The sequence below is a fragment of the Centruroides sculpturatus genome, unplaced genomic scaffold (assembly GCF_000671375.1).
Source record: "Centruroides sculpturatus isolate CEXI.00-Female unplaced genomic scaffold, Cexi_2.0 scaffold410, whole genome shotgun sequence".
NCBI lineage: Eukaryota > Metazoa > Arthropoda > Arachnida > Scorpiones > Buthidae > Centruroides > Centruroides sculpturatus.
Window position 1 is genome coordinate 522,481 of NW_019384648.1, and position 27,913 is coordinate 550,393.

A 27,913-nucleotide genomic window follows, 5' to 3' on the forward strand; every position below is an offset into this window, starting at 1 on the left:
TCTTTTGTGCAAAGTAGAGGAGAACTTCGAAAAAGAAACTGTATTGTGTAAAAAGTTACTCTTAAAACAAACAAAAATTTGTGAATAATACAAAATTTAAATATACATAGTATCAATAAAGTATGGTGTATTATTTGTTTTAATGAAAAACCCTTTCAAAGCGAATACCACTTCATAAAGACCATTTTTTGTTCGGAACCATTAGTAGTCGCAAAGTAGGGGTTTTTATTGTATTTTGAATAACTTGTAAGTTAAATTGTACTTAATATTTATTATCAAAAAGTTAAAAAAATATATATTTTTATAACAAAATTTTAAAAGTTTTTTTATTAGAAACATTATAATCATTTATTATTTATTTATTTCAATTTTAGTTAATTAGTTGTAGTCTTGATGGACAAATACTTATTTGGAAAATGGAAGAAAACCAGAAATTAAAAAATGTAGAGAGGTCAGCATTTATCAGTATTTTATTTATTTATAAAATCTTTAATTAAATATTTAAAATTTATAATATATATATACATTTTATCATTTAGATTCATTTTGCTCGTCGACGAATTTCCTCGGAGCCACAAAATCCGAAGCAAAAGACCAAATTCGGAAGTTGGAAGTAAATTTTTTCTGTAGATTGGAAGTATTAGAATAGATTTCTGATAGTTTTATATCATTTCATTTAATTTTCTTTTTAATCATATCCATTACAAGTTTGGTCAGATCCATAATGGAGGAAGCTGGATGTTGAGGGATGGGGTTCAACACATCTGGAATAGTCTGCCTTTGAAAAATTCCTGTGAATTGTGACTTAGACTCAAGGTCTATTCTAGCAGACTGATATCCTTACCATCTTGGCCAACTAGCTGTCTATAGTTTTATAGCTGTGGTTCTTAACCTGTGGTCCCTGAAAGCACCCAAAGTGGTCCGCGAAGTTATCCCAAAATTATTAAATAAATGGTGAGTTGATGACAATGTGCAGTACATCAAGGTTAGAGCCGATAGCGGACTGGGCTGGGGTATGGTGCGCGGTCAGAAAATATGAAATTGGAAGGCACTGGCAAAAAATTTGCATTTGAAGATAAAATCAGTGCGTTTATCGTTAAAATTGATGTATGGATCAGCAAAGTCCAAAGAGAGAATTTTTCTGCGTTTGATACATTGAATTCAATTACTAATTGACAGTGTGCTGAGATTAAAGGACAAATACAAAAGAACATTACATTCCATTTGCAAAGCTTGAAAAATGAATTCAATTGCTATTTTCCTGACTGCAAGGACAAAGGTATTTGGAAACTGATTTTCAATCCTTTCATAGTCAACATTTCTGAGGTGCCGGATGAAATACAAGAAGAGTTAATTGAAATGCAACATGATAGTAACTGCAAAGATAAATTCGAGACAGGAATTAATCTTAAAGATTTTTGAAGCCAAAAAGCTATTGCTTTCCCTAAAATTCAAGAAATTGCTTTACAGTGCCTAACTTTATTTTCAACCACATATTTATGCGAGCAAGGATTCTCAGTGCTTTTGATAATTAAAAATAAACATTGAAATCGGTTGAATGCCAGTACCGACATGCATTTGCTTTGAGTAGCACTGAACCAAGAATTCAGCAGTTGGTAAACAGTATGCAGTCACAAAAATTGCACTAAAATAATATAATTAATGTAACACTTTCGCAAATAATATAATACTCTTGGTTCCGAATAATTTTCTACATGTTTAATTTATAGAACAATCTTATAAGAACCTATATTACTGACAAACAGGCAAGACAAAAATTTTGATAAATGGTCCCTCATCACTAAAAGGTTAAGAACCGCTGTTTTATAGCAAGCAGAATTCATGGATTCTTATTAAAGAAAATAACTTCGACTATATGAAATACACTAAAGAATAATCAGTTTCTTTGCAAAACTTTGTAAAATAATGCATTTGTTTTATATCCAAAATTGTTATCTGTGATAGCTTAATAATCAATAGTTATACAGAATTTTGCTGTAAAGAGAAGTATTTTTCCATTACAAAAGTACTAAAATATTAAAAATTTTTTAGTTACTTCATTATCCTTCAACAATGAAGATAAGTCCATATTCATAATTGGAACTGAAGGGGGTGGAATATTTCAATGTTCAATCAACTCCACGGTTGTTGCAAATTGTTAGTATGCCGTATTTAAATTTAACTTTGCTATATTTATTCATATTCAAAATACATCATTGATAAATTTTTTATTTAATATTTTCTTTATTATATAGATACAAATTCAGATTTTATTTATAAATCTCCGGTAGTTATAAGTTTTGACGGCCATCTGGGTCGTACCGAATCGGTTCACTGTTCTCCACATTGTCGTAATGCTTTCTTAAGTAGTGGCGGTGATGGTGAAATTCATGTTTATTCCTTATTACAGGTAAGAAAAGGTATTAATAATTTCGAAATATTGTGGATTTGTGAAATGATCTTTATTAATAAATACTTTTATAGTTTATTCTTAAAATATAACAGTAATACTTTATTATAATCATATTTTAATCTTTATTTTTCTTAAAAACAAATTTGATGTAATGCTAGTTGTTACGTAGCGGCAAGCAAAAAATCATGACATAGAAATTAATTATTTATTACAAAATTCAAAATAATACATTACAGATAGAATTTATTAAACTAATTTTACCTTAATAATAATTAAAGATAAACAATGGTATTGGTTTCTAATTTTACTGTTTTAGGTCTTATAAGTTAGAACTCTTATCTCAACTCTTACAGATGATTATGGAATTTAAATACTAATTGGGCTGCAATTTGAAAAAAATGACCTATAAATTCCCACTGTCGTCCGTCTGAGTAAAGTTAAAAGGAGTTAGATGGATTATTTAGATTCAACAGTTAGATAGATGAAAACTGAGACTAGATATGGAACCCTTATACCCCGTTTGCACCGAGCATTTTGATCTAGATTGTGACCAAGGTCAGAGACTGTTCCGTGGTGCAACCTCTCGACTGTTTCAATCTCGACTGAAACGAGGTTCAATTGTGATCAACTCAAGAGAGTTCTTGAAACTAGATCCAGTCATAAGAGAGATCCCACAATCCCACGTGCGCGAGAAAATACAAGATGGCTGCTGAACACGTGTCCGGCTATCGACAGAAAAATAAAAAAAGATATCTGGAGAGACAATGACATCTGTCTATTATTAGATATACGGCAAGAAAAAGTATTTATTTCTAACCAAAACTTCCATTTTGTTTGTTGGTGTTTGTGACTTATTGCTTAGTTATGTCAGTCTTGTTATCGCGTGTAATAGCCGGGTTCTTCTTGGGTGGATTGCCTGTGCGAACAGCATGACGTTCGACTGGCGACAGTCACAATTCAGATTGTAGGTAAATCGAGATTGAAGTGAGTCGTGGATTGTGTGCAAACGTAATATTAGAGGCAGGAGGCCCCAATTAACTATATACGAACTTCCAACACAAACCGGAAGTAACATTATTTCAATTCAAAAGTTTTCTCTTGAAATGAGTTGGACCAGCACGACTCTTGCTGATGGAAAAGTATGATGTACAGGGGCAAGCCGTCACTAATTTGAGGTGGAGAGCAAATATATTTTAAATTAAAAAATTATAAAAAATATGATTAAAAATTGCAGCCCAGCATTATGACGATGTCACAATAAATAATTGCTCATTTATATTTTACAATCAGTTTTAAGATTTGAGATAATGTATCTGAAAGGAAAAGTAATGTCATTCTTTAAAATGTTATTATTTTACAAATATCTAAACTGTTAAATTGTATACTTCTTTTGACTTTATGCAGTTAAATTGTGTAAAAAAATAAATTCAAAAGATGTTCTGAAAATTAATGTTATTAAATTTATGTACTCGTACGAAGGACTTAAAATTTTGGATAGTATTGACTTTTTAAATATAATGCTGTTATTTAAATAGGTCTACTATTGATTATTTTATTTGAGCAAAGAAATATATTCAAGGATATTTCAATGTCCGTTAAATGGCATCGGAAAGTTGATTGACAGACTGCTAAATTGTTCCGTGATAATTTCTTTCCTAACGATGACCGACCTTTATTTATGATTTAATTAATAATCCTTATCATTGTGAATTTGCTTTTCTGTCTTTTGCTAATTTGTTTTGTTTCATTTTTCCAGTAAAATTATTAATTTTTTCTGTAATATTTTTCACTTATGGATAATACGTTATATGAATATAGTATTGTATTCATATTTGTTAAATCTAATCATTTATTCAGTTTTTTGAAAACTATTGCGACCATGTTATATTATAAACAATTAATTGTACAAAAATAATTTAAGTTTTGAATCAGTAGTATAACAGATGACCTGGGCCTCTCTCTCTGGTTATACTACTGATTATTTTCAATGGTAAGAAGGCCCAGGGAACCTGGGCTTTCTTACCATTGCAAATAAATAAGAAAACTATCAAATAAATACAAAAGAAGGATTTGAATATGACAATCATACTTACATATACACATACACATATATTTATATATAATGAGCTTATTTCTTCATCCATAGCACCAGAGAATAAATCCACAGTGGTACAGGATTTCCATAGAGTTATGTAGTTATGCACATTCTAATTTGAACTCTCTTGATATTGGTTCTAGTTAAGCTACTGTTTAGAATGAATCTTGGTGTTTTAATAGACATTGTGCTCTCCTTCTATTGTTTATAACAATTTTAAACATAAATTCATACTGCAGAGAAATAAAAAGTAATCATTACGCTAAACTGACACAGTAGAAAAACTCTATACTAAAATATCTATTTTACATCTTTGATATAACCAGGGCTGTGGAGTCGGAGTCGGATGGTAAGGAAAAGTCGGAGTTGGAGTCGGTAGATTTTTACGCGACTCCACAGCCCTGGCAGGGCTTCGGAGTCGGAGTCGGAGTCGTGGAGTTTTGGTGTTTTAGTCGGAGTCGGATTCGTAAGGAAAAGTCGGAGTTGGAGTCGGTAGATTTTTACGCGACTCCACAGCCCTGGCAGGGCTTCGGAGTCGGAGTCGGAGTCGTGGAGTTTTGGTGTTTTAGTCGGAGTCGGATTCGTAAGGAAAAGTCGGAGTTGGAGTCGGTAGATTTTTACGCGACTCCACAGCCCTGGATATAACCTAATAGTATGTAAATTATATATATTTATATAAATATAAATATTTACTATAAAAGTTATCAGAAAAGGATAGAATATAGAAGTATCTGTTTAAACATTTTTTTTAACTAAAAAAAAAAAAAAACTAACCGTACTTAAGTATGGTGAGATGACATTTAGAGGTACTGTACATTGCTTTCAGTTTAACAGTTACATTTATTCAATTTATATTTTTCTTTGTATTTCTCTCATTTCATTGTTGTTAATTCTTTAGTAGTAGTAAAATGTAAAAAGTCGTTTTCACATGTCACGAATTTGTGGCAAAAAATAATAAATTGTGATAAAGCATTTCACTAATGCTAATTCATTCTAAATTTTGTATAACATGTTTTATCGGTCTTATTCTCTAAATATTTTATAAAGAACGGTCACAATAATTTCATTTGTTGAATGACACTATTTACAATTATGTTGTCCTGTGAGTACTGAGGATCTTTTTCTTTGCTAATCATGAGTTCGTCCAGGCCCACGGCGGAAGCAGCCAGATATTGAAGGATGGAGTCCAACATATCCAGATCAGACACATTATGTATAATTCCTGGGGTTACTTGCTTAATTAATTCAAATATAATTTATAATACAATTTTTATTTTAATAAATTAAAGGGTAGTTTTTTGGTTAGTTTACTTTTAAAATAATTATATTAAAACTTTCTAGGATGTTTTTTCTTTTTCAGTCAAAGCCCATACTGGTTTTAAAGACAATCTCGGGATTCAAGAAAGCCGAATGGTCACCGGTTCGGCCTTTGATAATTTCCGCCTTAACTAACGACGGTCAACTCTTTATTTATGATTTAAGTGATAATTTATCAGCGCCTTCCGGCAGTTATAATATATCCGAAGGAAAAAGTGGAAATACTCTTCATTTCAATGTGCAAAAGTAATTATATTTAATTGCATATATATACACACATACATGCGCACATATGTATTCTATTATAAATATAAAAAATTAAATTTAATATAAAATTTGTTTTTGCTTTTAACAGTACAGAACTTTTAACTACATCAACTATGGATCAAAATATTCAAGTTTGGAAATTGGGTAAACTAATTTTACCTTAATAATAATTAAATAAAAATCACTTTTTACTTTCAGCAATAATATTTGGTGTACACCTTTACTCTCTTTAAAAACTAATTAATGAGACAATTTTTTGGTAGTAATAGTGTCATTTTAAATTGATTTAGGCGTGGATCACTGCGTACCAGTAGATCGATATGTATAAAATCGAATGTAGTGCTTTGAAGGTTTTTGGTTGACCTCGCTCGCGTTTATATTTCATGATGTCCGATTCTTTCCCTTTAACTTTTATCCACATTTCTATCCAATTCTCTTATTCGTGACAATTGGCAGATAAGTTTACAACTAAGATTAGAAAATTCTATGTAAAATTAATTTGCTTTTACATTAAAAAAGACTTCCTCTTAATACAGGAAAGTTCTCTACGATCTCAGACATGTTTCTTATTTAATGCGAAGACCAAAAAACTAAAATCTATTTGTTAGTACATTAATATAGCTTTTAGATCAGCGATTCCCAAAGCGCTCCAAAATTGAAAACTCATGCCTTATTCTTAGTTTCTTACTTCGCTTAATGTTATCAGTTTAAGCGAGCCTCAAAGTAACTAATTAAACAGATTCTTTTTTACATTATAACATTTACACATTAAAGCTAAGACAGTTCCAGTTGAATTCCACAAAGCATCTAAACACTGAAGCTGAAAAAAAGCTAAAAATTCAATAATAATACATTTTTTTTTATTAAAGCTAAGACAGTTCCAGTTGAATTCCACAAAGCATCTAAACACTGAAGCTGAAAAAAAGCTAAAAATTCAATAATAATACCTTAAACAAACATTAATATAAATGATTAAAGTATATTCATAATACATGAAATTATAAATTAGGTGTTCGTGGAAANATGTATTACATATTTTATTTTAGAATTTATTATTAGCTCATTTAATTGGGACAGCCACTTAATTGAGCCAAAATGCATTGATTACTTCCAACGTGTTCCAAATAAGCAGAATTGACTGTATATGATAAATTTTAAAAGCTCTTAAATAATCTACATAATATTCATCTAAAGAAATTATGAAGTAAGCGATTTCATTGAAAATTTCTATCACATACATATACATATATGTTCATATATATTGTGTAGAAAGTATCAAAATAGTAATTAATAAATGCTACTAGAAATATTCATACGCAGAAATGATTACAAAGTAAGCAATTTCATTGAAAATTTCTATCACATACATATACATGTATGTTCATATATATTGTGTAGAAAGTATCAAAATAGTAATTAATAAATGCTACTAGAAATATTCATACGAAATAATTCTTCCAATAGTTCTATATTTTATTTCAATTGATTTTACGAAAACACAAATTTAACTTCCGAAGGAATTTTGTACACGAGTGTATAAATAATACGAGTCGAACTCCGTTCTTCGTCTCTCAACAATCTATTATCAAAAGCATTTGTGTGAGAATTCTCTTCTAAATATTTACAAACTACAGGAGCTACTCTCTGAAGAAAACCACTTAATGAATCGTAATCAATATCGACTTTTTTCAACCGTTTGATCGTACAGTACAAGGATCGGTTTGAACCTAAAAAAATATAAAAGTGTTTTGTTTTAATTAACATAATCTCAGAATTTCACTTACAAAATATAATAGATCTTATTAATTACCATAACACTATTCATTTCTTTAGTTTGAGTCATTGATTCTACAGAAGAAATGGGATTAGTCTGAATTCCATTTTCACTTAATGTTCTAAATAAACAAAAATCTTATCGTAAGTGGCCCACCAGTGGCCAAGCAGTCCCCCGAACACAGGGAGTTTGGTCGTGGGTTCTTGCCCGGCCGGTCAAGTGGAGTTTTCTGGGTTTTCAACACGTCTGTAATGACCGTGGGGCCAGTTAACCTTAAGAAGAACTCCGGGCAGGCATTCCCTCGGGCAGATCGCCCGAGTGTTGCGTTGTCGTAACTGAATTAAATGTATCGTAAGTATTCCTCGCTTGATAATGTCAATGTTATTTACAAACATTTATATTAAAATTACACAATGATTGAAAAGAAAGAAGTTATCTTTCATAAAAAATTAAAGTATAATTGTTTTACATTTTATTCCACTTAATAAACCTTTACAAAATTAGAAAAACTGAACCAAATTTCAAACTTAAAATTCCCCATTATATATTAAAAATATACAATTCGAATGTTAAAATTAAAGAATTCCCAACAGCATTTGTGATTTTATTTAAATCACAAATGCTGTTGTGAATTCTTCTATTTGGATTTTAGTTCTCCGCAGTGTCCCTAGATGGCGTAACCGAGCTAAAAATTAAAATTTGCATTTTATTTTATGTATTATTTCATTAATTAATAAAAAGTTAAAAATAGTTTTAAACTAATTATAATCATTTTAAAATCATTAATTATGATTAAAATACAAAATAAATGTTATTAAATGAAGGAAATAAGATACGAAAACGAAACCGAAACTAGCAACCACGTGTTTATACGTGAGTTATTTATTTAGGTGAAGTCCGTCGTGTTAACAGTTAATCGAGTTTAAAGTGAAATTAGACGAGTGATTTTAACCCGTATTTTGGATTTATTAATTAAAAGACGAGATCGGTATTATATTTATTTATAATTTTTATTTTAATATTTAATTTGTGCACGAATTATATAAAATTATTTTAAAAATTTTAACTTTCAATAGTACTTCATTAATTAATATTTCAATTAAAGCTATTAAGNAACTACTGTGCTGAAACCATCTAATTAATTAATTAATTAATATTTCAATTAAAGCTATTAAGATTAATTTCGGTAAAAGTCGCGAGATTTTTATAATTTTGCTTTCTTAAAAGAGCTATAAAGAAAACATTACTGGGATATTTACTGACTGTGCTCCGTTCGGAACGTCATTGTTTAATTTAATCTTTTCGTCGCGGAGTAGCACTTTGGATGCGTGTCACGTGACATCCCTGACGTTTCCCGCGTCACGTGATGGAGCAGCGAGAGCAATAAAATTTTGAAAAATTTACTTATTAAAAATTGTATAAATGTAGCGAAGTTAAAATAATTGTAGAAGATTTAATTTTCGTTTGAAATTATTTTCATTGATATAATATAATTAAATATTGACGATGAGAATTGCGTATTTGTGCATCGACATCGTTAGTTTCGGTTTTGTTTTGTGGCGTAATTGTGTGTAACGTGTGCTAGTATTATTTTGAATTACAACTCTGAAATTAAGAAAATGCTTTTGATACTACCGAAGTATTTTTTTTTAAATAGTGAGTTTGTTTGAGTACTTTGCAGAATATAGTGCCTATTTTGTCTCATCTATAAAAGCATTCTCTTGTGTGGAAATACAGTTTATGTATGATACATTGGCTATGACACACTGAATGTATTGTACTGTACATACATTCAGTGTGTCAGCAGAGTCGACAGTTGTAACTGAGCAAAAGTGTTTCAATTGGTGGTTTTTTTTTGTTTTGACTCCGCCCACTAAGAGAGCCTCTTCTAGCGAGTTCGTTATGGGTTTGGCCGGACCCGTGGCCTGGTGCCGACGTGTCCGGTCGGACCGCCTCTGAAAACTTCCCGGGGATTTCTCGACCCGTTCGGATTCGATCCCGGGTCTCTTGACCCGGGATCGAATCCAAACCGCCTCGACCGCTCGGTCGTCAAAATCGATAGATGTTACGTCGCATAGTTACGTTGCCGAACGACGAGTGACGCGTGCATTAGAATGGAAAGCAGCCATCATCGGTCAGTTGCACCCAGCAGTAGGTAGCATAAATGAAAGTGTTCCGAAACGGCACTAACGTAATGGGCATTTGGCAGAAAAACACTCGATGGCTCCAGAACTGTCGTGTCTGCCGAACACATCCATTATATAAAATTATATACAGAAAACTTATATTAAAAACACTATATTGACTAATAATATGTAGTTTTAAATTTTATGTTTTTTTTTATGTTTATAATCACTTTTTAAGACTAAGATCATAAAATCAACTTTGTATAAATGCACAGCATTTAATATAAATTATATTCAACATTATATTATATATATATACAGCATTCAACATATATAAATGCACAGCATTTATATATGTTGAAATGTTTGTATAAACGCACAGCATATATATAAATGCTGTGCATTTATATATATGCTGTGCGTTTATACAAAGTTGCTTTTATGGTCTTAATGCTGTGCATTTCGGATCTACGCATCTCTCTTCGGGCTTTCTACAATGAAGTAAATTTACAATTATTAAAACCATATGCACTGATACATAAGACTTAGTTCTTATGTAAGAGTTTTTCTCAACATAAAATTAAATGTTTTTAATAAAAAGACAGTTTAAAAGAAAAATTGTTTCATAAGTAAATACTTTTAGAAATCAAAAATATTATTTATGTATAATTCTTAAAATTATTAATTTTTAAGTAATTTATGCTTCAAAATGATAAATTGAAAAATTTCAATTGCATTTATCAGTTTTTAATCTAAATAAATTTTAATGTTTTATCTTTTCAGCTTATTGTGATTTATGATTTGGATCGAAAGATATCGATAGCCAGCAAGAAGAGTTTAAATTAGCGTTATCGGATGATTATTTTTATCAGATTGTAAGCCATCTTTAAAGGTAGGTCTTACTTATATTTAGAAAATGTACCAATATATTAATTATTAAAAATGATATAAAATGTTTTGTCAAAATAACATTAAAAATGTGAAAATTGAATTAGTAGCTTTTGTAAATATCGCCATTTTATTTCGCACTGATATTACTGTTGTAGACATGCAATTTAAATTACTTTTTCATGGAAATATAAATCTTTTTCTAGAAAACTGTAGTGTTTTCGGTCTCTGTATCAGAAATTAAAATTAAAATTTAAGGAAAATTACTGGATTATGGTAACTAATGGCATGGCATAATATAAATAAATGAAAAATAAGAGAAATCGCAAAAGTATTCCCTTACGTCATTTGAGAAAGTTATCGTGCGCAAGAAGTATTATATTTAAATGAAATAACTAGATATGAAAAGATAATGAGAAGAAGAAACAGGAAGTGAAGCCAAAGTTAAAAAAAAAACTTAAACAGTAATAACTACTGTGCTGAAACCATCTAATTAATTAATTAATTATCTCAAACTACAAATTGGTGGCAGTATACAAGGTTTATCAAGCCGTATTGGAGCATTAGAAAATCATGATCACATAAAAAAAAAGACTAATTTTATTTATGGGTTTTTTTGATGTTATAAGGTAGTTTGAGATAATTATTCAATTCATTAAAGGCAAGAAATTTACACTGTTTCATCTAATAAAGTTTATCCAAATGATGATTTATCATTTTCCTCCATTTAACAGGTTCCACTTTCCTTATTCAGGCTGACTTAGATAATCATTTTACACATAAGAACATTTTCTGACAATCTTATCTTAGAGAAAAGGAATTTGAATTTGATTTATGTGTATCTTAAAGAAAGTTTCAGCATTAAAATGCTTGGAATTATTGTGTGTTCAATATGCAATTAAAGAAGGAAATAGTTTATTTATTCAGTTGGAAGTTAAAGCTCTTATACAGGTATACCTCGCCTTACGTCGGTAATTGGTTCCAGGAGAACGACGCAAGTCGAATTTACTTGTCTCCAAATCTATTATCACTAGGCTAAACTGTAAATTACCATTCCCGGTTCTGTATTTTATTTATTAATGCATTTTTAATAATATATGGTTAATAAAAATCTATTTTAAGCTTACAAACAAATAAATTTTAGTTTTTAATATAGTACAAAAAAAGTAATCTAAATTTATGAATGCATGTACTGTACTGTAAATACAGTACATACTTGTATATATTTTAATATGATTTTATGTGCTTTAAACGTTTTTCTAGTGATATTACGACTTCAATATTTGTGGCGGACAGACGTAAAGTCGAATAAAATGACTTCAACTTGATTTTTATTTTTCCATATACTTTTTTAACAAGCGACGTATAATCGGGAACGACGTAAGTCGAGGTATGCCTATATTATGATGTAACTAAAATTTTAAATATTTATAATAGTGCTTTACAAGATAATCGTATGTTTCTATGTATAGATTCAAAATTTGTTAAATTATAAAAATAATGCACTATATTTCAAGTTTAATTGGGTTATTTATGTTATTCTTTATGAATATATTTATGATTTAGATGGAGAAATAAATGGCCCTCCATTGCAATGAATCACCCAAATGTCTTATCTGAGGCATGCCTGTTGTATCAAAAACACTTCTTCACTGTTAGTGGTCCTAGCAGATAATTGTCAAAAATGATTTCACTGTATATATACACATTACATTTTGTTCCATTCGCACGCTGATGTTAAAAACCTCAAGAATAAAAACTACAACATACTTAGCCTATCAAAACAACCTCTGCTTGCCTACTACAACCTGCCTTAATTAATTTAATTATCTATATTTAAGATTAATAGACTTTGCTCTTTTTCATCAGTATCACTGTAAAGTTAACTTAGTCAAAATTGCTTTTCTGGGTGCAGTAAATGTGCAATGTATTTATTTCAGATATATATATATATAAACATTTTTTAAAACTGAATCTTTGAGTTATTCTTACATTCAAAACCATAATTTTGAATGAATTTCAGATATTTGAAAAATCTTTTTAACTGCATTCCAGTGACAATAAAATTCTATTTTTGGAAGATTGTGATATACTTAAAATATAAGACAAATTTATATGATGATAATGATTACTTAGCACACCTTTTATCTTTTCAAACAAAATATTATTTTATATAACTGTGAACAAATACAACGTTAGTTTGTAGCATTCAAAAACTTCATATTGTCATGAGATGTGATGGATTAATAGGGCATGCACTTTTCAAAGCCAATACGTGGTACCAGTATTGGGCTTATCGATACATTGTCTCCTGTTTCATCTGTCATATTGTGTTTACATTGCTCAAAATTGCTTTTTTACTTATTTAGATATTATTGAAATACCAATCTAATTGTTGTAAACCTCAGTGTAATGCCAATAATAAAAAATAACCAGGTGTGAAATTTGCAAATTTCTGATGACCCAATAAGAAAAAAAAAAAGAACGGGAAGTAAAGATAAAAACTCGAAAGAAAATTGGTGAATACACTTGGATTAGTATCAGACATTTTGATGAAAATGATTACGAAGTTACTAGTATGGGCAAGAGTTTATAGGATATTTTTTAATTTATATGTTTTATGAAGTATAAGTAGAATGACTTTTATTTGATAAAAACTGTATGATGTACACTTTTGTTAGTGCTTTTCAATGTTTAGATTTGACCACACACAATAAATATATAACCTATGTCTAAAAGTGCAAAAGTTCTTGTCAATATTCTTGTTGAACATACTGACTACTAACAGTATTTTGTATTTTTTTCCCTTGTCATTAACTATGCTTTGTAGTCTATTAATATCTCAATCCTAGTATAAAGCATTTTTTAAAATAAATTTTTATTGCATTTCTTAATAATGCTTTTTTATAATTATATACAGTATTATTTATTAATTATTCTGTGTGTTACCTACATTTGGGTATAGGACAACAAGAGCAATATCAAAAACAAAAGCCAAAAACTGTAAAAAGGTCAGTGTAATACTTTTAAGCTTGTGTACCTTTCTAAAAGTTCTGCTTTTGTTCTTGTTGTCTTGCAACATGCATTGTTAGATAATTACCAGAGGAAGTGCAGTGGAATAAGAAACAACACATTATATATATATATATATTTATATGTTAATGACCAATATCTGGCAAATGTCAACATTCTCTGGTGAATGTCAGCATTGACACAGTCGTTTCGTGTATGTACGAAATATTTGCTAAATATCATTATTTCTCACTTACACAGGCAAATGTCGACATTCAGCATGCACTGATGGTGAATGTTAAATAAAAATATTTTTATTATGTTAAAAGACAAAAATGCAACTTTTTAATATGTCAAAATAGGAGAAAGCTTAAGTAACAGCACATGTAAATAAACTGTTGAACCTAAAACAAACAGCACATTATAAATCATTAAAGAAAATAATACAATAATAAACTTACACATAAATTATGTGATTAACGTTATACAATCTTGTTTATTGCAACAACTTAAACTATTATGGCACTTTGAATTGCACAAGAGTCCCTTGCTTTTACAATTGCATTTATTCGTGGAACACTTCTTTTTGCAATGACAGCGTGTATAGACCTTGCCCTCCACTTTTCGAATTAGCTGCAGCTGCTTCTCTTGGCGATATTTCTTGTGAAGAAATATCTTCTATGGAAAGTAAAGTAACTTTTCTTTACAAATTACGAATTGATTACGGGAATAAAGCTGCTTGAGGATACCATTTTTGTTTGCTAATTTATAAAGTTGAAGTCTTCTATTCCAACAACAACCGCCAACACATTTCGGGCATCTGTACGGCCATGGTCGACATTGGGGACTTATATTCGTACTGTATCACCAATTTGAGCAGAAGGAAATTTTTTTTTTGAGGTTTGTAACATTTTCGTTGCTTGCAGTAGAAGATTCTCTTTCGTGGCTGCTCTTTTTATAGAAATAATTTTGTGTTGTTCAGTCAGGGCTTGATATGAAGACGTGGTGGATTGCAGCTCTTTAATATTTTCCTTTGGACTATGGTATTCATTATGGCCACTGCTCAAATTTTCTTCAAAAGTATTAACAGTTTCTTTGAGCTGTTCTTCAGTTTCAATATTTGCGATTTGTTTGCCAGGCAAAGATGATGATGCTATGCTTATTTTTGGTTTAATGCCAAACATGGCTTCATAAAGACTTTGGCATATTCCTTCGTGATATGTAGTGTTCTTGGCAAATTGTACAAAAGGCAAACCATTTGACCATTTATTTGTATCATTATCGTTCATCCATGCAGTTAACATATTCTGTATATCCTGATTGGCCCTTTCAACTGAGGCTTGTGTTTGACTATGACGAGGTTTTCCATGAACTATCTTAACATCTTTCCACATAGTGCATAGTTTGGATATGACTCGATTACAGAATTCCCATTATCTGAATGCAATATAGCTGGGGCACCAAATGTTAAAAATATTTGAACAAGGTGATATGCTACTTCTTCAGTTGTCTTAGTTTTCAAATGTTGTAGCTGGACAAATTTTGTTAAATGATCTTGATACACCATTATGAAATTATAATTGCCATCCATGTATGACTACAGGTCTATCAAATTGACTTGACATCTTGAGTTTAACTGTGAACTGACCATTGATTTCACAACAATACTTTCACAGTAACATATATATTACAAAATGAAATTTTAAACATCAATGAGTCCTCTGAGAGATGCAGTTGCAATTTTTAAAACTTTATTAAAAACTTAATGAATAAATGTGATATTTTCAAGCTATTTAACGAAAATTATCTTACAAATTACATAATACTGTAAAAAATTTATTATTATATGATACGTATGTATTGGGAACCCTCTAACCCAGTGTTTCCCAACGTGGGGCTCCGCCCCACAGGGGGCAATTGGATTGTTAAGGTGGGCAATTTGAAAATGGACTTGTCCAGAGTTTAAGTTAACCATATAGCCACTGTATATGTTAGAGGGGCATAAGAATTTTAGAAAGGCTTAGGTGGGGCATAGCACAAAAAAGCCTAGCCTATGCCTAGATCACCATTCATTGCATTACTAATCAACGTTTATACAATAAAAACAAAATTCAAGCTTAAAAATATCGTTTTCTTTAATGTTGTTTAAACAGTATAAACATCAATTGGAGCCCAACTTTGTGACATATTGTTATAACCCTACATGGTGAAAAGAGGGGGGTCTGCAAACCCATTAGACTCCCACTGATAACAATGTCTTAGTCCCTAATTCTTTTAATTTCTTTCTTAATTCAGCAACTGTTACATTCTTTAAATCAAGATTTTTATAAACAGATCAAAACTTCCACTTAGTTCCCACTATTTTATGCACTACTGGAAGTTAAGTATACATCAAGCTGTCACTAGTATCACCAGTGATGAGATGTAAATAGAGGATTTGATCCCGGGATCTCGAAAATCGGGATCCCGACAACTTTTCAGTCCCAAAATTTTCGGGATTAAATTTTCCTAATCCCGAGATTTTCGGGATTGACATCATTTTAAAAAAAAGTTGCAAAATAGACTGCACGAAGCGAAACGTTCAGTGCCAGTGCTTTTAACAGAATTGCTTGCCTATCATTTTAATATAAAATACAAGAAATTTTATTCCAAGCAAGCAGCAGAAATTAACCTAGCGGGGCTTGCGATGCTTGCTTGGAATAAAACTTCTTGTATTTTCAAGTAAAATGATAGGCAAGCAGTTCTCACTGGGTTACTTGGTAATATACTGAATTTTCGCGGGCGCCAATCGATTTTCTGGTGCAGTCGAGAGCACTACTCAGTGCGTTTTACCTGTCAATGTGTCAGCCATCTTGTTTTGCCAGTGTGGTTAATATAGACCCGACGCCTCTCGCTTAGGGGGGTCGACCTTAGGTGAAAAGGTTACGACCCTCGCCTTGCCCGCGATCTGTCAGGATGATGCGAGAAAGTCTTTTTACGTTTCGGGGTAGTGGTTTGCTGGACGCTGAGAGACTCACACAGAGACCGAATTTACAAAATTAACGCGTTTATTTTTAGAAAGACATGCTTACAATGATCGAAACAATCGGGATTGTAGCCTTTACTCCTACAATCCCGATCCGTGTCGACCGGACTGTTTTCTTCCATCCTCCCCGTGTCCTCGAAGCTTATAAGTATTTACTAACGATTCCTCCAACTTCCATCAAACCTAAACGCGTTTTCTCAGCAGCTGCATATATGTGCAACAAATTGAGAAGCAGACTTGGTGATGAGACACTGGATGCGTTGTTATTTCTCAGATCATATTTTCGCAATTCAAATTAGAATGTTCCTATTAGATTAGTTTTCTTTATATTTAAGAAAAATGTGACTGATTAATATTATTTTTAAATACTTTTTGCTAAGAAACTTACTTTACTACCTACTTACTAGGTTGTTATATGAAAGTAGTCTATTTAGTCGATGTTAAGAGAGATTTTTGTTAATTTTCAACGTTTATTTGCATAGTTTGTTACATAAAGGTTTTTTCAATTTATGTGAGTTTAAAGAGATGTCAGTGATGTTTAAAAAAGAATAAATTTAACATGAAACAGTGATTTTAAGTCTGGTTAGTCTGACTGTAAGTCTGATTAATTAGAGTGATTAAATTAACTAGGTGTATACCGTAAAATACGTTGATTTTTGTCTAAATTTTGATTTTTGATTTCTGTAAGATTTTCTTATTTTTTATTAACCCTCAATACCGAAATGATCCCGGGATTGAATAAGTATAATCCCGAAATCCCGGTATTAGAAATAAGGACCGGGATCGAATTCCCTAGATGTAAATCATTAAAACTCCAAAACCTTTAAACGTCCAGTAGTAATCAATTTAATAATAAACAAACGTTTTCAACTGTACTCTCGGTCTTCATCAGGTTTAAAATCAGTTAGATTCGAACCTGTGCAAGTGTAGAACAATGATTATGAAATTAATTTTGAAAATTAATTTTGAAAAATGGAACACCACAAACGGATTTTAATAGAATACAGTTATGCATGTGCATTGCCATGGCGACGGAATGGCATATGTAATACATACAATTATATAAATATATATAAATAAATACACCAAACGGGGATGTGGTCTTTAATTGCTGGAGTGGGCGTCGCCCGTTACCTCATAGCAGTATTTCCAAGCATGGGACACATTGACTGCATCATTAGTGTTAATGCAATTGGTGTGTAACCCGGCTTTGTAAATTTCCAGTGCCTCCAGATTTCGCAGGTGTTCCACCCGGTGAGAAAGTTTGATCAGTTTGGCCTCATGTAGGTCAGCTCTTATGCCGTTTAAAGGTTTTGGAGTTTTAATTTATATGTTTCCAGTATTCACGTAAGAAGATTTTAGAGATGTAAATCATGCATGCCCCATTGATTTTTTTTTATTTAAATATTTCTCTTTCTATAACATAATGTTGCATCATTTACTGGTATTGAAATTTAATCTAAATCTTAAATAAAATCTGATCTAGACGTGAATTTGTTTTTTTTTTTCATAAATTATGTTTTAAACACAATATTATTGATATGCTCGTTAATTTATGGAATGAGTTTTTGTTTGATAACAGGTGCATGTATTGGTATTTGCATTGTTATTTAATATATTCCAATCATTGTAGTTTTCGTAAAACAACAAAATTTTAAAATATTTCTTTAAAAATACATGTAATTAAAGACAAATACAAAAAAAGAGTGAATTGAAAGATTCCAAATGTTATCTTAAGTAATAATTGTATAAATTGAATTGTAGAAAATTAAATATATTAAAATTTTCATAATTTATATTATTTATATATTTATTATTTTAATAAATATGTCTTGCATTTATTTCTAGATAATTTATTACATTGACTTTTAAAATTAAATAAGAATAATGAGTGAGAAAAACAAGAAGAAATTCATTCAAAGACCGATGGGATATAAAGAATTGGAAAGTCTGATTCAAAAAGATTCGCATGAAATTCTTTTAACACTTCAGTCAAAGAAAAGTTTTCTGGAGCTTTTATCACAACCTTTCCTTAATAAAGATAGAGTAGCATTGATTTTAACAGCTGTGGGTAAGGCGTGCAAATCTAACGAAAGAGAGATTTTGAGTTTATTTTTAAAATCTATTGAATCTACAAATAATTTTAAATTTATTCATTTACAAAAGTTTCTTTGTAATTTACAAAATAATAAGTGCGAGGATTTTCATATTAATTCATTAAACTATTTAATAATCTTTCTCTCGGAACTCCAAAGAGTAATTCCTGCGTCGGATACGTTATCTATCATCTTGCCGTTACTAAAAACTACGGTCGAGAAGGTTGCCAAACGTGGCGAAACTATTTCATCTAATTTAGAAGAAAAAATTAAGGAATTGGAACAAGCAAATGACAGCTTTTGCGAATTACACATGAATCAAAAAAAAGAAAACTGTAAATTAAAACATAATGAAGTAGTGGATCCGCCAAATGATTTCAGGGAGATTCCTATACTCCCTGTTAGCAGAGAAAGCTTAATGGAAGATCCACCATTCATTAGACCAATCATTCAGGAAGGTAGTTATTCCAGTGTTGACCATTATTTGGATATTCAATTTAGACTGTTACGCGAAGATACTCTTAGACCATTAAGAAGTGGAATTGGTGAGTATCTGATACATGTCGGAAAATCGGATAAAAGTAATCTTCATAAAAACTTGAAAGTATATACCAATGTTTCAATTAAAAGATCGGTTATGACTGCATCTGGATTAAATTATATAATTTCATTCGATGTTAAAAAGTTTAAATCTATAAATTGGAATAATAGCAAAAGACTTTTATTTGGATCATTATTGTGTTTATCACATGATAACTTTCAATCTATGATTTTTGCTACTGTATCTAATAGAAATGCAGAAAATCTAGCAAAGGGACAACTAGAAATTCATTTTGAAAATTCTAACAAGATATTTGATTTCGAACCATTCACAGTTTTTATCATGGTTGAATCGGATGCATATTTTGAGGCTTATTATCACGTAATGTTAGCTCTTCAAAAAATGACAGAAGATACACTTCCTTTCAAACAGTACATAGTAAATTGTGAAAAAGAAGTAAAAGCGCCCAAATATTTAAAGAAAAACGACTGTTATAATTTTCAGTCTTTGATGACGTCATCCGATTCTGCTAATTTTGAATACGCTGCAAGTATAAAGATGCTAGATACCGCAACCTGGCCGTCGAAGGATGATATGGGTTTAGACGATTCTCAGATAAAATCTTTAAAAATGGCAATGACTAAAGAAATAGCCATCATACAAGGACCACCCGGTACAGGGAAAACATTTATTGGATTAAAGATCGTCCAGTTGCTTTTAAATAATTGTAGTGTTTGGAATTCGTCGGAAGAATTATCGCCTATACTTATTGTTTGTTATACAAATCACGCATTAGATCAGTTTTTAGAAGGCATTTTATCTTTCACAAATAGTATAGTACGTGTGGGAGGACGGTCATCTAATCCGTCTATGAATGCCTATCAATTGGCGTTTTTACGACAGCAAGATCAAACGAAATCCAGCATTCCGCATTATTTATCAAAAGGATATCTTGAAACAAAGTTAGGATTAAAAGCTATTCAGAGAGAAATAATAAATCTTGAAAAGAAAATAGAAAATGCAGGGAGCTGTATACTATCACTAAATGAATTGAGTCAATTTATGAGTAAAGAGCATTTTTTAAAGACTTGTGAAAATATGTCCCAATATTTTGATGGCAGTACAATAATATCAGAGTGGTTACGACTCAATGATATTACCGACGATGTAGAAAAAGAATATGATCAAAAAGAATTATCTGACGTAAATTCATCGGCAGATATGGAAGATTTTGATGAAGAAGAAATCGGTGATATTGATTATATCACAAATGAGAGAGTGATTGATGATTTTGAAGTTGATGCTGAAACTGCAGGAACATCAAAGGATAGTTCTAAAAACTTACAGTCAGAACTAAAAAACGAAACTAATTGGTTAGTGAAACGAAATACTGATAATCAACATAAAAAAATTATGAAAAAATTACAAGAAACAAATATTATGACAGAAAGACAAGAAAATGAGTGCGAAAATATCTGGAATTTAAATATTGCAGACCGTTGGCGAATGTATCGATTATGGGTGGCACGTTACATCGATCATTATGTAGAACAAATTAAAAGCTGTCAGGAGAAGTATAAAGAGAATATGGAAGTATTTTCCAATCTTAAAGTATTACAGGATGTAGAATTAATGAAACATGCTAAAATTGTTGGTATGACTACAACTGGAGCTTCAAAATATCGCAGTATTGTTCAGAAATTGAAACCAAAAATAGTTATAGTAGAAGAAGCAGCCGAAGTTTTGGAAGCTCACATTGTGACATCGTTAACTCCGGATACACAACATTTAATTCTTATAGGTGATCATCAGCAATTGAAACCTTCTCCAACTGTTTATGAATTGGCAAAAAAGTATCATTTAGACTTGTCGTTTTTTGAAAGAATGATAAATAACGGAATGCAGTATGAAAAATTAATGATTCAACATAGAATGAGACCGTGTATTTCGACGTTACTTGTTCCATATTTTTACAAGCATCTGACAGATCACGTGTCAGTAAAAAAATATGAAAATATAAAAGGAATGGATAAAAATATGTTTTTTGTTTGTCATAATTATCACGAAAGTGTTAATGACGATTCAAAGAGTAGAAGCAATTATCATGAAGCAAAATTTATTGATGGTTTGTGCAAATATTTGATTCTTCAAGGTTACAAACCGTCACAAATTACAATTTTAACAATGTATACGGGACAAATGCATTTGTTAAAAACAAGACGAAGTCATGCTTGTAAAGATGTTCGTATAACTGTGGTAGATAACTATCAAGGAGAAGAAAATGATATTATTTTGATTTCATTTGTAAGGAGTAATATGGAACAAAATATTGGGTTTCTTAAAGTAAATAATCGTGTATGTGTGGCACTGTCAAGAGCTAAAAAAGGATTATATTGCATCGGAAATTTTGAATTCTTTGCCGAAAATAGTGAATTGTGGAAAAATATAATTGAAGATTTAAAAGAAAGCCATCACATTGAATTCTCGTTAAAACTGAAATGTCAGAATCATCCGTCGAATATAACTGATGTGAATTCGGCTTCTGATTTTGTTCATAAAGCACCAGAAGGCGGTTGTCATCAACTATGCAATTTCCGTTTAGATTGTGGGCATTCCTGCACGATTTTCTGTCATCCTTATGATCAGGAGCATAAGGATTTTAAATGTAAAAAATTATGCCAAAGAAAAATATGCAAATATAATCATCGTTGTAAGAAGAAATGCTTTGAAACTTGTGGACCTTGTTTAGAATTGGTTCCAAAAAGACTTCCAAGTTGTAATCATATAATGGAAATTTATTGTCATCAAGAACCAGAAGATGCCATTTGCAATTTTATTCTTTCTAAAAAATTACAATGTGGTCATGTTTGTAAAGTTAAATGTGGTTCGCCATTACCCGTATGTCAAAAATTATTAGATCGTCGAGCTTTATGTGGTCATAATGTGAAAGTAGAATGCAAGGATTCAATGAACGAATGGAAAAAATTGAAACTGTGCCAAGAAGTCTGTAATACAGAATTAGAATGTGGACATATCTGTAGAGGAAAATGTAACGAATGTCAGCAAGGTCGTTTACATGTCATATGTGTGGAAAAATGCAAAAGAATTCTTGTTTGTGGACACGAATGCCAATTTCCCTGTGCAGAAAATTGCCCTCCATGCACGATGAAATGTGAAAATAGCTGTAAACATAGTAAATGTCCTAAAATATGTGGTCAGCAGTGTAAAACCTGCAAAGAGGAATGCAGTTGGAAATGTGAACACTACAGATGCAAACAGCTCTGTGGGGAGTTGTGTGATCGACCACCGTGTAATAAAGCATGTCATAAAATTTTGAAATGTGGTCACGAATGTATAGGATTGTGTGGAGAACCATGTCCTAAATTGTGCAGAATTTGTAATCATGATAAAGTTACTGAGATATTTTTTGGAACAGAAGATGAGGAAGATGCTAGGTTCATTCAGTTAGAAGATTGTGGACACGTATTTGAAATTACTGGCTTTACTCAAATGTTGGAAATGAGTTCTAAAATTACCGACGAAATTCAAATGAAATCTTGTCCATGGTGTAAAAAAGTTATTCGAAAAAGTCTTAGATTTGGAAATCATATAAAAGCATGTCTTAAAGGAATTGAATTAGTTAAAGAAAAGATTAGAGGCATTGATAATGATAATGAAAGAAAAAAACAAAGTTTGATTGAAAAAATAGACAAATTTAGAACTGAAGACGAACATGTTATTTTTGATATGCTAACTAAACTTCACTCTCGATCAACTGTTAACGTTGATACCGAAGTAATTTATAGAGTTACGTCTAATATCAATAATATACTTCTTGAAGAAAAGCAAATGTATAGACATTTGCTAGATACTTTAGAAAATTTTTTAAATTTCTTAAATGATATATTTGATTTTTGTAACAATTTGTTATCGATATATAATCGTATTCAAAACGTTGAGACTCGGCACTCTCTTATTTGGGAATTTGTTTTGAAATGTATTATCGTGATATTAAAAGTGATGGAAGAAAACTCGTCGCGTGCTTCTTATCATTTACTTTGCGATATAAATAGAGAAATTAATCGACTTAAACTTTTTACTAAACTGTTTCATATCACGACAAGATACGCAAATAATCCAGATTTTATACGTTATTACCGGAAAGCTGTAGAAATATTAACCGTATTTAAAACATTTGATGATCACGTTTACAAAAAAGCCGACAAGAAACTGAACAAATTAGTAAAATGTTGCGACGGTGCCGTTCTTGGAATAAGCGACGCAGAAAAACGTCAAATTCTGAAAGCTATGGATCTTCGACAGGGACATTGGTTTCAGTGTCCTAACGGACATATTTATTGCATTACGGAATGCGGAGGTGCAATGGAAGAAGGGAAATGTAACGAGTGCGGTTTGGCCATCGGTGGACATCGGCATCGTCTCCGTCAAGACAACAGAGTAGCGAGTGCCATGGACGGATCAAGACATGCAGCATGGTCCGAACATGCAAATTTAAATAATTTTATGTTAGATGATATACTAAACTGAATAAATATGTATCATTGAAAATTAATTTTCCTGATAAATCTGTGATAAATATAGCTTTGTATATTAACTAAAGGCAGGTTTAAATTTAAGCGTAGGAGAAATCTGAAAAAAAATCTTTCTATGTTTATATTTAAAAAAAATAATTTTAAAGACTAAATAATTTTAAAAAATTAATTTTAAATAATTTCACTAGCAACACAGTAACTTAGTTGTATAACGAAAAAAGTCTCAGACAGATTTCAATGCAATTACACGAATAAATGTGTAGTCATTAGCAGTCTTACTTTTGTAACCACTAAAAAGGAGTTTGTAGGAAAATAAATTTGTCGTGTCCTATAAGATAATTTTTGTTGATATTAATAAAATCTATGTGTTCACATGAAATTTTAGACTATATTAACAGTAACATGCTTAAATTATTATTGCAGTTGTTACATTTTAAGAGTTTCACTTTGATAGTAATTTGATTACTGAACGTTACAGTTAACTTACTGTTTAATTTTACTATTTTAAAATTAAATAATTAATGAAAATCCAATAAGTTAATTTATATATATGCATACCAGGGCTGTGCAGTCGCGTAAAAATCTACCAACTCCGACTCCGGCTAAAACATCAAAACTCCACGACTCCGACTCCACAGCCCTGGTGCATACAATAAGATTAAATTCAATCTTTTCTTTTTTTTATCAAACCTAAAGACTACATTATTTATCAAAATATAAGTTTATGATAATTATTCAACCTCATCTTTAAGAAAAACTTGAAAAATCTTGATCAATTAATTATGTTTTATTTTCGTTGTACACTTTACCAAAATAGTAAGTGGCAGACATTGATTTAATTTAGCAGTTCCTATCCGTTAATGAAAAATAAAAGCCTAAAAGAAGTAGAAAACAACACACTAAAACCATATTGCAAAAAAAAAAAAAGTAAATTCAGAAATAAAAGACTAGATGTAGTTTAAATATGAGTAAAATAGTAATACCAATAAGCAAAAAAAAAAAAAAAAAATACACAAATGCGAACACACTTGTGAATGGACGACACGAACGTATGGAGGCAAATATTTGTCTCCTTTGGTTCGAACATTTTACTGACGAGAATTGGCTAATACTAAACGTTCGTCACTCGTAAACCATCAATGCTACTCTGCCGAATGCATCAAACTATTTTGCTTGGCATTCGGCAAAAAGTGGACACGTCCTAAGGTTTGGTTTGATGAGATACGTCAATGTAACACATTGAGTGATCTGCAGAAATTTTTATGGAAAACTCCTATTTAGGTATTAGACCAAGGCATTCTATATCATACAGGCACAGTCTTAAACAGATTTTCTATTGTTAAAAGTTTTGTCAGAAAATGGCAGATTTTTGCTACCAGAACACGATGCTAGATAGGCTATCTACCTGTGTCTAAATATCCAGATGGCAAATTGCATTGATTGGTCAGCTGGGTGACATTAACCCACTGAAATTAGCCGATTGATTATTCTAGGCTTTGGATTATAGTGGTTATGAGTGCATGTTGCTATTCTGAATTGATTTTTGTTTTACTTTCCCAGCTGTTATGTATACAAGGCGAAGTATAGAAGTAAAATAAACAGCAAAAACTTGTGTGCGCATGTGATTTGTCATCTATTTTACTTAATATCTCAGGATGGGGTAAAGATTAGGGAATGAAATTTGGCATGGTGGCTTGTATATGAGGGGAATTGGTATTAAGTTTTGGTGGTGAAAGGTTAAGTTAAGAAAAAATTTATGTCGTCTATTTTAAGCAGCAAGGCACTCAACAGAAACTATGGTAATGAAGATTTTTTTTTTTTTGGTTGGTAATTGATAACAGGAAAGTATGATGTACAGAGCAAGACAGTACTAATTCCAAGTGGAGAGTATATTTTAAATTAAAAATATCATTAAAAAGTTTATTTTGACATTGTGACCATGTCAAAATAAGTAATTGCTCGTTCGTTTAAAATTTTTCTTCAGAATGTTAGTTAGGCTGATTAAAAATAAATTTTTTTAATCTAATATTATTAATGATTTTTTTTATTTATAAAGACAACTTGCACATGATATATCGGAGTCCCGGATGTTGTGTTGCGCACGTGTGTTTTCATTGTTTTAACTGTGATGTTTCCATTCTATTTTAACCTCACCTGATACACGACAGAGTAACCAAACCTTAAATGGGGGAAAGTGTAAACTTTGAGTGGTTCACCTAATGAAGAGATACGGTGTAAGTAAATTTTAAAACTGAATAAAACAAATTCGACAATTACAAAAAATTACCACACAGCACTTTCAAATGATGCTATACAATGATCAATAAAACTATCATAAATGTACATATTAGTCAGCATAAAAATACAGTGACCATGTGAGGTAAATATTAAAAAACTTGGCAGACTGTGTTTAATTTTTTTAAAAATGCAAAAAATTTTGTGAACTTCTTCACTTCAGTCTTTTTTGTATCCATCAGCAGTCCAGAACAAATTTATGTGCAGAGACGACCTTTCCTTAGAGGCTACGGTCCCGCAACAATACGCAAACTAGAACAGTGTCCCTTGGAGATTAGCCAAATTCACAATAAAATACGTCAATCTCCAAGGGACACTGTTCCAGTTTGCATATTGTTGCGGGGCCGTAGCCTCTAAGGAAAGGTCGTCTCTGCATATAAATTTGTTCTGGACTGCTGATGGACACAAAAGACTGAAGGAAAGCAAAGAAGTTCACAAAATTTTTTGCATTTTTTCACATTTCAAGATCCCGAGTCCAAAAATGTAAATTAGTTCTTATGTTCATTATTTCTTAATTTTTCTAGTTTTAAATTAAAGTGTAAAAACTTTGTGTAATTTTTAATATGTAATTTCTTGTTTTTGTTTTTATGTATATTTATTATTCTTTCAGGTGAAGTGATATCAATTGTCTTTTGGGACTCTTCCTTTTATTTGTAAAAATGTAAATTGCAAAGCATTTATCTATTTGTTGATTTTGATAATTTTATTTAAGGATTGTTTTTCCTTTTTTTATGTATTTCGTTAGACAATACAGCATTTTTAATCTCACAAACAATTTAAAACTATTACATAGGAACAGTTATGCATTTAACTTATGTGCATTCCCAGTTAGCACATTGACAATTTATATTCTCACATAAATGTAAAACAATTATGCACAGAAAAGTGTTCATCAACGGCCGAGTGGATAAAACAATCGAATGCCGGTAGTTCCAGTGGTGGGTTTGCACCCAGCCACGTGAAGTTTCCCAGGTTTTCTTCACATTAGTAACACTTAATAGGGACCAGTTTCCATAAAAGTCTTCCCAGAAGGCATCTTGTAGATCATCCATTGCAGCCATCTGCCACCAAATATGACACGTGCCATTTGTTTTGACTTAGTTGATTATATATTCTTCTTAAGAACATATGTTTTGTGGTGACATAATCATTACATTGACCAGCTTTTGTTTTTGTGAACCAATTATACATAAAAATTCCCTATTGAAGATCATAGAAAACTATTACAAATTTAAAAAAAATCTAGCAACGAGAGTTACTTTTTTATTAAGAAAAAAATAAAATTGTGCATGGCACTATCTATTATCAGATATTGTTATAAAAACTTTTTATATTTTGAATTATTACAAAATGGCAAAAAACTTAATTTTGACAGTAGGGGTGAGTTTTATAAAAGAAAGTAAAAGATAGTACAGTAGAGCATCGATTATCCAAAACAATTCGGGATTGGGGTTGTTTGGATAACCGATCTTTTACAAAATATATTAAACAAAACTGTACTGTATATAATT

General features: G+C 30.9%; 3 protein-coding genes across 4 annotated transcripts; 2 read left to right on the forward strand and 1 right to left on the reverse strand.

The window, feature by feature from the left end:
• Positions 1–331: 331 nt before the first annotated feature.
• LOC111626243 (WD repeat-containing protein 34-like) lies at positions 332–6,256 on the forward strand. The gene is made up of 6 exons (XM_023369552.1): positions 332–451; positions 540–613; positions 2,053–2,157; positions 2,256–2,410; positions 5,869–6,071; positions 6,181–6,256. The coding sequence occupies exons 1-6, from the start codon at positions 417–419 to the stop codon at positions 6,254–6,256; spliced, it is 648 nt and encodes a 215-aa protein (XP_023225320.1). The 5' UTR covers positions 332–416.
• Positions 6,257–8,710: 2,454 nt separating this feature from the next.
• LOC111626235 (NFX1-type zinc finger-containing protein 1-like) lies at positions 8,711–24,227 on the forward strand. Of its 2 annotated transcripts, none has more exons than XM_023369544.1 (3): positions 8,711–8,854; positions 10,776–10,884; positions 18,766–24,227. In XM_023369544.1, exon 3 carries the CDS (start codon positions 18,805–18,807, stop codon positions 24,100–24,102), a length of 5,298 nt encoding a protein of 1,765 aa, XP_023225312.1. In that variant the 5' UTR covers positions 8,711–8,854; positions 10,776–10,884; positions 18,766–18,804; the 3' UTR covers positions 24,103–24,227. The 2 variants fall into 2 exon arrangements, with proteins under 2 accessions (XP_023225312.1, XP_023225313.1); XM_023369545.1 differs by lacking the exon at positions 8,711–8,854 and adding an exon at positions 9,067–9,522.
• On the reverse strand, positions 14,741–15,286 carry LOC111626244 (KRAB-A domain-containing protein 2-like). The gene has a single exon (XM_023369553.1). The coding sequence runs from the start codon at positions 15,284–15,286 to the stop codon at positions 14,741–14,743; it is 546 nt and encodes a 181-aa protein (XP_023225321.1).
• Positions 24,228–27,913: the final 3,686 nt, after the last annotated feature.